The following is a 12,558-nucleotide window of genomic DNA, read 5'->3' on the forward strand; positions in this document are numbered from 1 at the left end:
CACGACTTTTTGCTTTTTAAAATAAGAGCTGTGTCATTTTTAGAATGAGTTGTTGTTTCAAATGTCAAAGGCAAGGATATAAAATAAGGCATATCATCAATCTATTTTAATTTGCTCATTCCACTGTATTCTTGCAGTCCTGTTACAGAATGGTAAATAGACATAACAATATTTAATATTTGCACCCATCTGCAGCCGACAAACACAGAGTGGGCTTCAGTAGATAAAAGATTTATTTACACAGGAAAAGAAATAACTAAGATGTATAGTTGGGGAATATAAGTTTGCCCATGGAGTTAAGATAATTGGACATTTAGAGAACTGGGAGGTCAAACATCTGAAACACTGTTGGAGGACACAGATGGAGGAGAGATGTTAGGGATTGGCCAGTTCATCTGATGACACAGGAGAAGACAGGCTGTCCAGGGCTCCCATCTCTGAAATCACACACAAGACAAACAAAAGTTGTCCTGCTTCCTTTAGAGCCACATGTTGATCAGCACCTTTGAGATGAGATGTCTCGACAGGGCGTGTAACAGTGGAAGCCTAACCCTACTAAATAGATTTGATATGTGGAAAAATATTTACATGCTTGATGAATGCCCCCAAATGGTGAAATAATTACTTGTTTGAATTAACCAGATAATTACAGAAATGTTTTCACAGCCAGAGTTTGGGAATACAATGTGGAGCAGCATGTCTTATAACAAGAAAGTTTCTCATTTCAATGAGATGTAAAAATACGCTCCTCTGATAGATTACAACTGGTTAAAAAGGCAGTAAGGGGTTTCACCACCATCATCACTGTTTCTTTTAGGCAGCATCTAAAAATCGCAAGAGATTTTGCTGTATTGCTGTTACGACCTTTTCGTTATTTTGACAAGATTTTCATTCTTTTAAAATAAAGTTTTCTTGTTTAAATGAGACATCTCTCCCTGAATTTATTTCCAAGCTCTGGCAGTTAAACACTTTCATATTACTTCATATAAGTAATCATGACATAATTTCAAAAGTATCCCATGAGTTTCACTTTAACTCAAAAATACCTTTAAGTTTGAGGTATGATAGGAAATCGATGACAGTATGGATGATGTCTTCATCTCCTATTCGCAAGGAACCTACAGAGGCACAGCAGCAAAATGCATAAACCTTAGAGTTGACTTTTTTTTTCTTCTTACAAATGACTTTCAGAAACATCTGTTGCAGAATATAGTATAAAATCTGTGTGACAGTGACAGACCTGTTCTGAAGTCTTCATCCTGGCCCATGTCTCTCTTACCAGCCAGGCCTGCCTTGTCTCCTAGTGTCCTGTGTCCATCTATTCCGTCTGGACAGTGAGGAGTGACCACAGTCAAATGTAATCATATAAGCAGTGAAGCAGTCAAGTTTTTTAATCAATACAGCATTAACTCTGGTAATACGGTACATTGGTTTTCTACAACTTAATGGAAGAATGATTTCCAAGCTAGCTCAGCTAAAAATGTCATTTGACAATTAAAAGTTTAACTATTTTGAGGATAAGCAGTATTTTCTGAACACCCCATTGTTTTAGAGGCATCATGCAGACACACATACATACATACATGCTCTCTAAAGAAGAGTTCAAGGACAGTATTAACAGTTGGATAACTCAGCACTACATTTGGTTTGTTAATGTTTTCTTCACTTTTAGAACTTGTACAGACCAGCTGCAGAGCTTGGCTCATGGAATTGCAATGAAGCTCAGAACAGAAAGGGTATGACTTTTAATGCAAACACACAAAATGTCCTACAGCAATTAAAAAATAAAAACAGAAAAGCAAAGCAATTGTCATTAACAATGACTTAGAGAGCTATAGATTGTATTGAAAAGGCAACAGATTCTCACATCTTATCCGAGGATATATATATTTTGAATAAATAAAATATATTTTTATATATTTTTGTTTTAGGAATTCAGCCATTGGGGCTATTTGTCTTAAGTGATTTATAATATTTATGTTCAGGGTTTCCCCCAGAAAACCTGTTTTTCCATCTACCATGTTTTTGTATTAAAACATATTAAGTTGACAGGAAATGTAAAATATTATTGGGTAATTATGTCACTGGAAGACATTGCCAACACACAACTATAGAGTTGTAAAACAACAAACCCAAAAAAACATTTAAAATACAATCAAAATGAATAGAAATGATTTGCACTTCCAAAAGAAGTCATCAGTTAGCAGACCTAAAAACACTTTTAATGCACTGAGGCCCATGGAATAAATTAACTAAGCATCTCCAGAGGCATCTCCATGGCCTCATAAATGCAAACATTTTAATACATACCACAAATACAGACATTTAACATTTGTTTATTGAGAATGTCAGTGCTGTTAAATCCTTTCAAATAAATTAATAGATCTGAAATTGTTTGACACTGACTTTATAAAAGTTGAAAGAACAGTCTTTATAGTTAATATTGGAGAACACCTGAAAAATCATCCAGTTTGAGTGAGAAGTGGAGAGAAGTGGAACTTGAGAGATGCCAGCTGATCGTTATGCTTCCAGCTTCATCTCATGTTCAGTACATTAAATATAAACCCCTTTTCTCAGGAATAAATCTGCTCTGACGGTTCAAAGCTCCACGCAGCAAAGACGCTTCCAGTTCAGGGTTACTGGTGAAAGTAAACCCAGGTTTATAATACACTGGAGGGAAACCCTGAATATCTAACAGAAATTTATAAATGGTTATGCTTAAAAAAAAAGAAGAAAAAAATCATTTTTTTTTAAGTATTTTGTCCCTATATTGGAACCAATTGAAACAATTCCAGTGAATCTGTTTGCCTGAGACAGATCACACTTAGAGGCAGTTGATGTGTTGTGCTGTGGTCATAATAGAAGCCAGTGATACTAATGTCTGCCATCCACACACAGGTAACTCTTAGTTCCAACATGTGGAACCAGTCACTCCACACCCACATGAGAATGTGGAAATGACTACAGTAACTTAACCATGAAGTACTGATGGCCATAATGTACAGCGACATAATGTAAGGTGGTGGTGTAAAACTAGCCAACGATGGACGACGATGGAAGAAGTGGAGATATGTTCTCAACTGTGATGAAACAAACCTTTCTCTAGTATGCCAATGGACAAATCTGGGTTTGGAAGTTACCAGGACAACAAAACAATATATATATTGTTTTATATTGTTTTATTTGCTATGTGTGTTTCTAAAAATATGCAAGAAGTCACAACGAGAAAAGTTTAGCATTAGGAGACAGACAGCTGTTTGGTATCTTAAAATCTTAGTTACTTTAAAAAAATACTGATAGACATAAATGTAAAAGCAAAAAACAAAACAACAACAGAGATTTTATGTCTGGGTTTAGAATATTTTGTAGAATTTTGCAAGAAAATATACAGCCCAGATAGGACAATCAGAAGACAGTGGTGTCATGATTTTTGTGTGTTGGCTTTTGATGGGAGTCAAATGATTTATTGCTATTATTGTTTCTGTGGGAATGGTGATATTGCACTTCCCATTCTACCTGTTTATAAATGATGTATTTTTGTTTAATCCAGGTCTTTTTTTTAAAGATTCTTCAATTCCCATTTGCTCCAGTATCTTTCAGGAAGTTTCCAACATCACTCATCTGGGTTTTACTCAGTTTTGCTTTAAGCAAAACTGAGTGGAAAATAATGACTGCCATTCAAATTTACCTGCTTCATCCTCTCCAAAATAATTACGTAATTAGTTATCACTTAATTATTTCTTCTTTTCAAATATAATTCCACTTGTTATAACAGTCTAGAAAAACAAATAATCAGACTATTTATGAGATTAACAGGAAGTTTTACAGATTTGTTTTGTGATTCCATCTTATTCATGATGCACTCAATTCCTTCTATTTAATGCATCGGCAAAAATGTACCGTTGGGATGGAGAAGAATGGCTGCATGAGAGAAAAACATGAGGATGTGTCCTCTGACGAGCAACAGAAGCAGCTTACAAAAAAAGATGTTAACAAATAGCAATTCCTGGCCTTTCGCCAAGGCCCTGCAGCGGCCGTATGTTTCTATCTTACATTGAGTGACCAGCTCGTCTCTGCCTCTGGCACTGGGGGAATCCTTTATCTGAATTAGGTGATCAATACGACCTGAAACACAGGATGAGGCAGGAGCAACCTTTACCTGGGCTCCTCACACACACACACACACACACACACACACACACACACACACACACACACACACACACACACACACACACACACACACACACACACACACACACACACTCACGCGGAGACATACTACTCAGGGTCCAGGCTTTGTGTTCTTAACTAACTGGACCTTATTAAGAACACACACACATCTGGACGACCATTGTTATCTTAATGTGTCCTCTGAAGCTAATGAAGTCATCTTCAAATTACACTGCATTAGCTGATACACAGAGAAGATGGACGCAGACAAAGAAACACATCAACACAAAGATGAGCTCCATCAGCTCTTTTGTGCACTTTGTTAAATGAGCAACATTTTCAGAGAGAACAAAGAATAGGGGATGGATGTGAGCTGGTGTGTGGGTGTGGGTGTGTGTGTGTGTGTCGTGGGGTGTGTGCAGTCTTACTTACGAGGACCTAACAGGTAGCCAGCACTGTTCAGAGTCCAGCCACGCTTCTCCTTCGCCTGCAGGTTCCAAAAACACAGCAGGACAAACTCATTCATAGGTTTTCCTGTCGTTTTATTTCTCTAACAATAAAAGATGACATGATGCTGATTTGAACTCTAAATTCCAGATATCAGAAGAAATGGAATACTTTCAAATGTAAAACAACAATATATATATTAATATCTGTTGTATAACATAAACCTTTATTGTTATTAGTTATTATTGTTATTGTTAAGAATAAGAAAAGAAAATATATTTAGTTGGGTTTTTCTATAATATACATATTTTTTGTTACACCTCGGTCTGCATGATATGGCTGAAAACATTTCACTGTATGAGCATTTCAGATCTCAGGATATTGGTAATTATTGATTGTATTTTTGTTTTAAATATCTGTATTACTACCAGACTGGTGGAGTGACCTTTTGAATTTTCACTCTTCCCCAGTGTTTATTTTAAAGCAGTTAAGAAGCACAGGGGTGAAAAATTCAACAGCTGCTGCACAACTTACAGGTTTCAACCACAGTCAGCTGAAACCATTCACCTTGATTAGCTATATGTTGAACATTGAATTGAATATTCAATATTCAATATTGAATACTGTTTGATTAATCAATAATAATCAAGCAGATGATTATTGATTTATTGTCCAGCCAACTATTATTATGCTAAATGTCATCTTTGCTAAGTGAGTCCTAAATTTTCACAGCAGTCTTTTAGCATTGCTGCGTTTCGCAGTTTTATCTTCATTTGTAAGTTCTGGAAATTAGTTTCTTTCATGGCTTTTAAGGAATCTAGATATATCAGTATGAAACATTTCACAATGTATTAAATATTACATTGAAAAACAACCGTTTTTTTCTGTGTTATGACACAGAAGAGAAGAAAATTAGACCTGGTTTGATTTTCTTTTAAAAACAAAACAGCAACAGAGATTTTATGTCTGATTAATGTTTAAAATAATGCAAAAAATAGCCACCAAACACCCTCCAAATATCAATTGATGGAAAGCTGAATATTTACCTCATAATTCACACAATATCAATCATTTAAACATTAAACTATGAGGTTACAGAGCAACAGCTTTGATTCAATTCAGGTTTTTACTAACAGAAGCCTTAACCGTCTTGTAATGTTTGTCCAAAGCTGAGTTGGATTTATTTATTTATTTATTTATTTATTTATTTATTTATTTGTCAAACATGAACAAATACATTTTTAAAATGGCTGGAAAAAAAGACGTTATTATACGATTTAGAATAGGCAAATGATTGAATTTGTCTAAATTAGTCACCTTCACCTAATACAGTTAAATTAATCAAATTATCAGTGGTTTAATTGTGTATTTAAATACGCAAATCTACTTCTAAATTCATTGATGTCTGTTTGAAAAGAAAAAGGTTCTAATTAAATATATTTATTGTGGGAATGTCAAAGGATAAAAAACACAGTCACAGAGCATCCATTTTAACAAACAGAGGTGAGTTTGATGTGTTTTTGTTCGAATATTTAATCCAGATTTGATCGGTTTAAAATGTTTAGACTTTCAACTAAAGCCAAACAGAAGCTGGTAACGTGAAGCTATTGCGTCAAACGGACAAAGTTGCGTTAACTGCGCAGAAACTTACCGCGATAACCAGGCCGATGGTCTCAGAGAGGGTTGCGCAAAAGATGAGCGTCACGCAAAAAACGCCGAAGCACTTCTGCATCTGAGTCACAAACAGAACAAAGGCTGAATAAAAGCCCCGTTTCACCAGAAACAGTGTTGGCACAAAAAAGAAAAAAAAGTGCGCCTTACCTTTCTTGGATCGGTCTGTCCGTCAGGTGGCGCTGTCCGAGCTAAAGTTGCCGCTGAGTCTCTGACCTGTTTGGGATGAAGTGAGGACTCAGGCCTCCTTTTATTGGCCTCAGCGGTGCTGCTGCCGTCAGCAGCCCCTCCTGCTCCTGCTCACAGGATGGGAGGTTTGGCACAATTCAATAGCTGGCCTGGCTCATAACGCCATCATCAGATTTTTCCTTGTCGCCCTCGGAGACCTGAGATTGAATTTTACGGAGAAAACACGCCTGTCTTCTATTTTCCCCTTCTAATTTGATCAAGAGTTCATTTCTTGAGTTTCCTCCATCACTGAGAGTCCTATTGGTCGATAAAGCATCTTCTTGTCAGTGATCATAAGCGAGGCGTTTTATAGCGTAGCTATATGGTTTTTATGTATTTTAGTCGTTGTGAAGCTCTGAAACGCTGTTTGTTTAAACAGGAAGTGGTCCTTAAACCCCACCTGAGACTCATTAATAGAATGATAACCTCTATGATTCAAACACTTTTTACATAAACTAAACCTGCAGACAACAAGGTTTGGAGTGTTAAATAATATTACAATTGTATTTATCATGTATTTATTATCAATGGATAACATATTTTGTAATTTAAATATTTAATGATGAAGACTTATGATTTAGTAGAGTCCATCCTTGTCTGACAAGAGGACAGAAAAAAGTGGGAAAAAAAGATTTAAATTCTTAGTGTTTCTATAGAAAAATATTATAAGATATGTAAGAAAATAGCTTAAAAAAAGAATATATTTGTAGGATGTAACTTCTTCCCACCACAAGCTTGTCAGTTGTAACTTTACAAGGGATGAAAAAACATGGAGAAATAAAAGACAAGAGAAAGTTTTATACTCTGTTGAGAATACAGTTCATCGCTCTGTCTGACTTGTTTTCGGAGGCCATTCCTGCCTCCAAATCCTCCAACCGAAATCACTGAGAATATTTGGGATGAATGTCAGGAGAGACTTGCAATAATGGAGATCGTTTCAGACGATGCCATCTTCACCACATGGCGCAACTTTTCAATCAGCCAGCTGGAAATATTTTTCGCCCACTTTTAATTCAGTGTTCTGAAACTTTTGATCAGTTGAAGAACACCCTGTAAAAGTGTTTAGCTCAATATACAATGCAGTAGGACTTTGTTTCAGAAAAAAAAAAAAAACACCTAAAAGCTGCAACTCCAGAGGCCCTTCAGTCCTCTGAACTGTGTGGAATTTGGAATCTATGACGTGAAAGCTTGGTGCTTTGGAAAAGATCCATTTTGTTGGTGTATTAAAACATGCAAAAATTATCTAACTTTTCATTTTATTAATTAAAAAAAATATGACATTAGTCAAGAAAGATCCATTGGCCATTATCTGTAAAAAGTAATTCACAACAGGATCATTTCCACATCAAATGTTTTGGTATCAGATTACAAAAATCACTCCGATATTTAAAGCTGGGGGCTTTGCAAATTCTAAAATTCTGAAAAATTATCGGGAAAGACTCAGTAATAAATAACAATAAACAACATGTCATCAGACTGTCCATATGGCGTCAGAGATTACTGTTCCACATCAAAGGCACACAACTGACAAGATTATAACATGGACAACAAAAACTTTGTCACTGATTTTGTTTTATATTTGATTATGTTTATTGTTTACATGGAGAATAAGCATAGACGGCTAAACATCAGTGGCATAAATGACAGACTGTACACTATCTCTGTACATTATCGTTAGTTTGTATTTCTAGAAAGACTTAGTGTTATAGCTGACCACCAATCAACTGCGGTTGGTTTCATGAATTAATCTTAATCCCAACCTGCCAGCTGTTTTACTGCCACAGTCAGCGAGCAGCTCCGTTCTGAACAATGGGCCGACCCGCACACAGCTTCAGTGAGAGATAATAGAAGACAAATTCAAAATTCGATTGGGTTACAAGAAACTGCTCTCATTTTCATAATGATCATGCCTGTGTTTGTATGTGTGAACAAACAATAAATAAATAAACACTGCAATGGTTATTAGAAATATTATTAGGTTTACCTTGATTACATTCAATCATTCAGATAACATTCTCCAGCTTGTCCCTGACCTCCCTGAGCATTTACTATTCTCCATTTGATCATGTCATTCATCTGCAGAGGTTGCTTCAGGGCTGCATAGTTCCCTAATTAGCATTTACACAAATCATTTTGTCTTTGCAAAAGCAATAGCACTCTTATTGCTAAACCTGATTATGGAATCTCTTTGAAGGTTTATTTGAAGAGGAAGTTGTTTGGTTGGCTTCCAATGGAAGATCAATGGTTCGATCCTCAGCCTCGCTTTGTGATGAAGTGTTTGAAGGTGTTCGACACTGAGCCACCACGTGTCTCCTCATAAGCCCGTTGCTACTATGTCTGGATGGATGCATGAGAAAAAGTGGAAGTACTCCTATTATTTGAAACTTTTCCCATTTATCACATTACAATCACAGTTTTCAATTTGATATCAATTTTATTTGGCACACGAACAAAACAAACAAACAAAAAAAAAAAAAACAGAGCTTAATTCCAAAGGGAAAGAAAAACATAAATAAATGATTTTCCTTTTTATGATTCACAAAAGCCTTTAAAGTCTGCTATGGATTTGAATTTAGCCCCTTTACTTTCAACTTGTTTTTAAGAATTTCTCCAGTTTTCTGGCATGAATCGCTCACCGTCCTTCTTTGGGGTTCATTTTTGTCGTGGCAAACATTCCCTCCAGTAAATTGAGAGTTGTAACAATACCCCTCAAAAGTAAAATAAGGCGCTTTTTTCTTCAATTAAACACTTAACTGTGTGCTAATTTATCACCAACTCTCAAGCCTCAACACACAAGTCAGCATGCATGAAAGGAAGGACTCAACTCACCTGCTAACTGTTTGGCAGGAGGCTGTGCTGTAAGAAGGCTGTGCAGACTACTTTAACCCCATGTTGCCAGTTTCAACACTGACGGACTCTGTGGTGCATGTCTGTGTGACCTGCTGTGGCTTTCATTTTGTGGCTGTAACTCCATCTACCTTTTCCTGGACCTGTTAATGCTACCATAATAGCTCAGTAGTCATATCCTCTTTCCTTTCTTTGTGTCCTCAGAAAATAGGGGTCTGTCCTGCCCTGTCCTCCCCTTGTCTGCTTTGAGCTTAACGGCAACACGCACAATGCTGTCCCATTCCCAGCTCTTAAAGCACCATAACTGGAAATTCTCGGAGAATAAAAGGAAAAAACCCATTACAATTCACATTCCAGTTTCTTCATTTCATTTGTTTGGCAATGACATTTTAATCTTTTAATCTTGTACATGGTGCTCTTATTAGGTCCATGCTGACTTAGGACAGTTTCTTTGTTAATCCCCCATTAGTATGATACATGGTACTTTGTCAGGTATTGCTTAATAATACCTGTGCTAAAGACCAACCCTGCAATCTTCAAATAAGAAAACAACGCTGTGAGCCACGGCTCATCATCATCTCGTTTTCAATGTAAATCTCAGTTGCAAGAAGACACATGCAGCCAGAAACACCATTCTCCAGCTGTCTACGGCATCACTTTTTATTTTTTAGGGGAAAAATACTTTCTCCATTCTTTGGGAACTTGGTGGTCTCCAATTTCCTATCAATCATAAGGTTATGAAAATAACTTCACAGGGGAATGCCATCTTTACGATGAAGTTTAGATAGATGAGTAAAACGCTCATTCTCTGATTTTTCCCTTCAGGACTCATGGCAGCTGTCCAGCACTGGCCAGGATAAACCCTCCCACCAATTCCCTCTTATAATAACATCATTTACTTATATTGTAGCATAAAACTCTGATGAAGATGATCATTTTTTAAATCACTACTTCAAAGTCAGCTTTATTTAGAGCTGTGGAAATAAACAAGTCAATAGTTTACATTGAAGAGATCTTTTCATAACTGCCACTATAACTCAATTGACAGCTTCACACGGGTCATTACTGTCAGCAGTGAGAAAAACCAGAACAGGAAAACAACCAGATCTTCTGACAACATCAGTATAAATCCATATTGATCTCCCTATAGAGATTGCTTTTACATCTCCTCAATTCAATATGTTTGTCCAAGCCTAATAACTCTGGGATAAGCTCCAAATCAAGGATGGAAAAGGATTGAAGTAAAATTCATGATTATTAGGATTAATAATCATAAATTATTGGGCTAAATAGCAAATGATTGATTACCAAGGCAACTGTATAAAATTCTTGAAGACATTTTTTTTATAACAAACATTGAAAAACATAGAAAATTATCAACAAGCAGTCAGATTTGCAATAGAAGCCAGGATTTGAACTTTGTCAGGAAGGATTTCAGCCTGATCTGTAATCTACAATCTTCCAATGCCAAGACAAAAGCTCAACCCAATGAGCCACAGTTTGTGTGATGTTCCCTTTAAACATGAAGACTATTTTCTGTGTGATCACACAGGGATTTGTTTTGTCTCAAATCCAAACCGAGGCTTTCTGAAAAGCTGAACTTTTCTGATATTAATAATTTTTGTTTTATTTCTACCTTCTTTTTTCAGAGCCTAACAGCATGTCAACATTGTTGCCAGATCAATGTTATTTTTCCTCTGGGTCTGTTATTACGAGACACTGATGACTCATACAATATGATACCATTATTTGATAGTCAATTATTTGAATTTCTTTCTTAGACCGGAACCCAGTTCCTCCATTATTATTGTTGTTATTATTATTATTATTATTATTATTATTATTATTATTATTATTATTATTATTATTATTATTATTATTATTATTATTATTATTATCATCATCATCGTCACAGTTCTGATTACAGAACTGTAATCCTCCTTTCATTGAAAGAATTACTAGATTTTTCCACACTAAACACTTCAAAACATGTCAAATTTGATTTGAACAATGTTGTGTTCATTACCTTTTTTGTTACTTTAAAAAACATTGCATTGACTGTGCTTTCCTGACAGAATCATATCATGGACCATTGTTTGGACTCTGCACTCAATATGGTGGCTGCAGAATGCGAAGTGTGTAATTTCCTTTCTCAGAAAATGGCCATATTAGAAGAAACAACAGAAGTATTTTTACTTCTGCTTCCTGACATTAATTCTCTATATTGGAGGCCTGGGGTCAGTTTGAGTCAAAGGGAGATGAAGTATCTATATTAAGGCTTTTTTCCTAGGACTTCCTCAGCACTGAATTCAGTTACATCAAGTTATTCTTTACTTTCAATACCCACATTAAACTTAAATGCTTTCAGAGAGAAAGCATTTAGTCATGTCTAACAATTTATTTTATTTTCAGAGGGAATTGCTGATTTCTATCCAAGAAATAACAAGGAGCTACGAATGAGGGCATGCAGGGATTTTATGAAATTACTGAAAGGACTTACAGTATGATGTCAAACTGACTTGGACAAAGTCATTTTAGCAAATCATTCACTATGTTATGGCTGTAAGATTTACAATGTGTACGTCACATAAGATAATCTTATAAAACTATATCCTATTTTCAGTCTGCTTGTTGGAGACAGAAGGTATGTGTATGATGTTAACAAGTACTTGTTTCAAATGTTGATTTGAATTGTGTATTTGTTTAATGCCAGAACTAAAGTTAATTTACGTTGTAATTTACATTAATTCACTTTAATGATGAATCAAATTTCATCATTAATGTAAAGAATGCTAAAAATAGTGGTTTGACTTGATTACAATACATTTGTTTCTTTATCAGTCATTTCTTTAATCCTTTCAGGAGTCTATTAAAGTCTATTAAAGGCCTTTTTGTCAAACTTAAAACAAGGGTCTTCACAAACATAATCTGTATGGGTCGTTTTAAAATTGGTAATTGTATTTTATAACTTTAGACTGTTAAAACAATAATAGTACTTGAAGGAATTTCAAAATTAATTTGAGATACTTTAATGCATTGTTATTAAAAAAGACCAAACAGACACAAGACAACAGAATCACAGACAAAACACATTGATTCCTGATCGATGGGATCTTTGACTGAACAGATAAAATCCAGGCTTATCCAGGCCTGGCTGTTTGCCTGGTCTGGAGTAGACTAACTGCACAGGAT

The 12,558-nt window shown here is 35.6% G+C and overlaps 1 protein-coding gene across 2 annotated transcripts; it reads right to left on the reverse strand.

Moving 5' to 3' along the window:
• Positions 1-215: 215 nt before the first annotated feature.
• Positions 216-6,501, reverse strand: gal (galanin/GMAP prepropeptide). 2 transcript variants are annotated; one of them, XM_055037460.1, is made up of 7 exons: positions 6,442-6,501; positions 6,272-6,352; positions 4,606-4,660; positions 4,054-4,125; positions 1,241-1,327; positions 1,047-1,118; positions 216-437 (listed from the first exon to the last, which is right to left on the reverse strand). In XM_055037460.1, the coding sequence occupies exons 2-7, from the start codon at positions 6,350-6,352 to the stop codon at positions 376-378; spliced, it is 429 nt and encodes a 142-aa protein (XP_054893435.1). In that variant the 5' UTR covers positions 6,442-6,501; the 3' UTR covers positions 216-375. The 2 variants fall into 2 exon arrangements, with proteins under 2 accessions (XP_054893435.1, XP_054893444.1); XM_055037469.1 differs by lacking the exon at positions 4,054-4,125.
• Positions 6,502-12,558: the final 6,057 nt, after the last annotated feature.

The sequence above is a fragment of the Poeciliopsis prolifica genome, unplaced genomic scaffold, assembly GCF_027474105.1.
Source record: "Poeciliopsis prolifica strain line A6 unplaced genomic scaffold, Auburn_PproV2 SCAFFOLD001, whole genome shotgun sequence".
Lineage (NCBI taxonomy): Eukaryota > Metazoa > Chordata > Actinopteri > Cyprinodontiformes > Poeciliidae > Poeciliopsis > Poeciliopsis prolifica.

Coding starts and splice junctions, on each gene's coding strand:
- gal (XM_055037460.1), bottom strand. CDS start 6,352: ATGCAGAAGTGCTTCGGCGTTTTTTGCGTGACGCTCATCTTTTGCGCA. Junction 4,126..4,605: donor TGGCTACCTGTTAGGTCCTC/GTAAGTAAGACT, acceptor CCTGTGTTTCAG/GTCGTATTGATCACCTAATT. Junction 1,119..1,240: donor GGATGAAGACTTCAGAACAG/GTCTGTCACTGT, acceptor GTGCCTCTGTAG/GTTCCTTGCGAATAGGAGAT.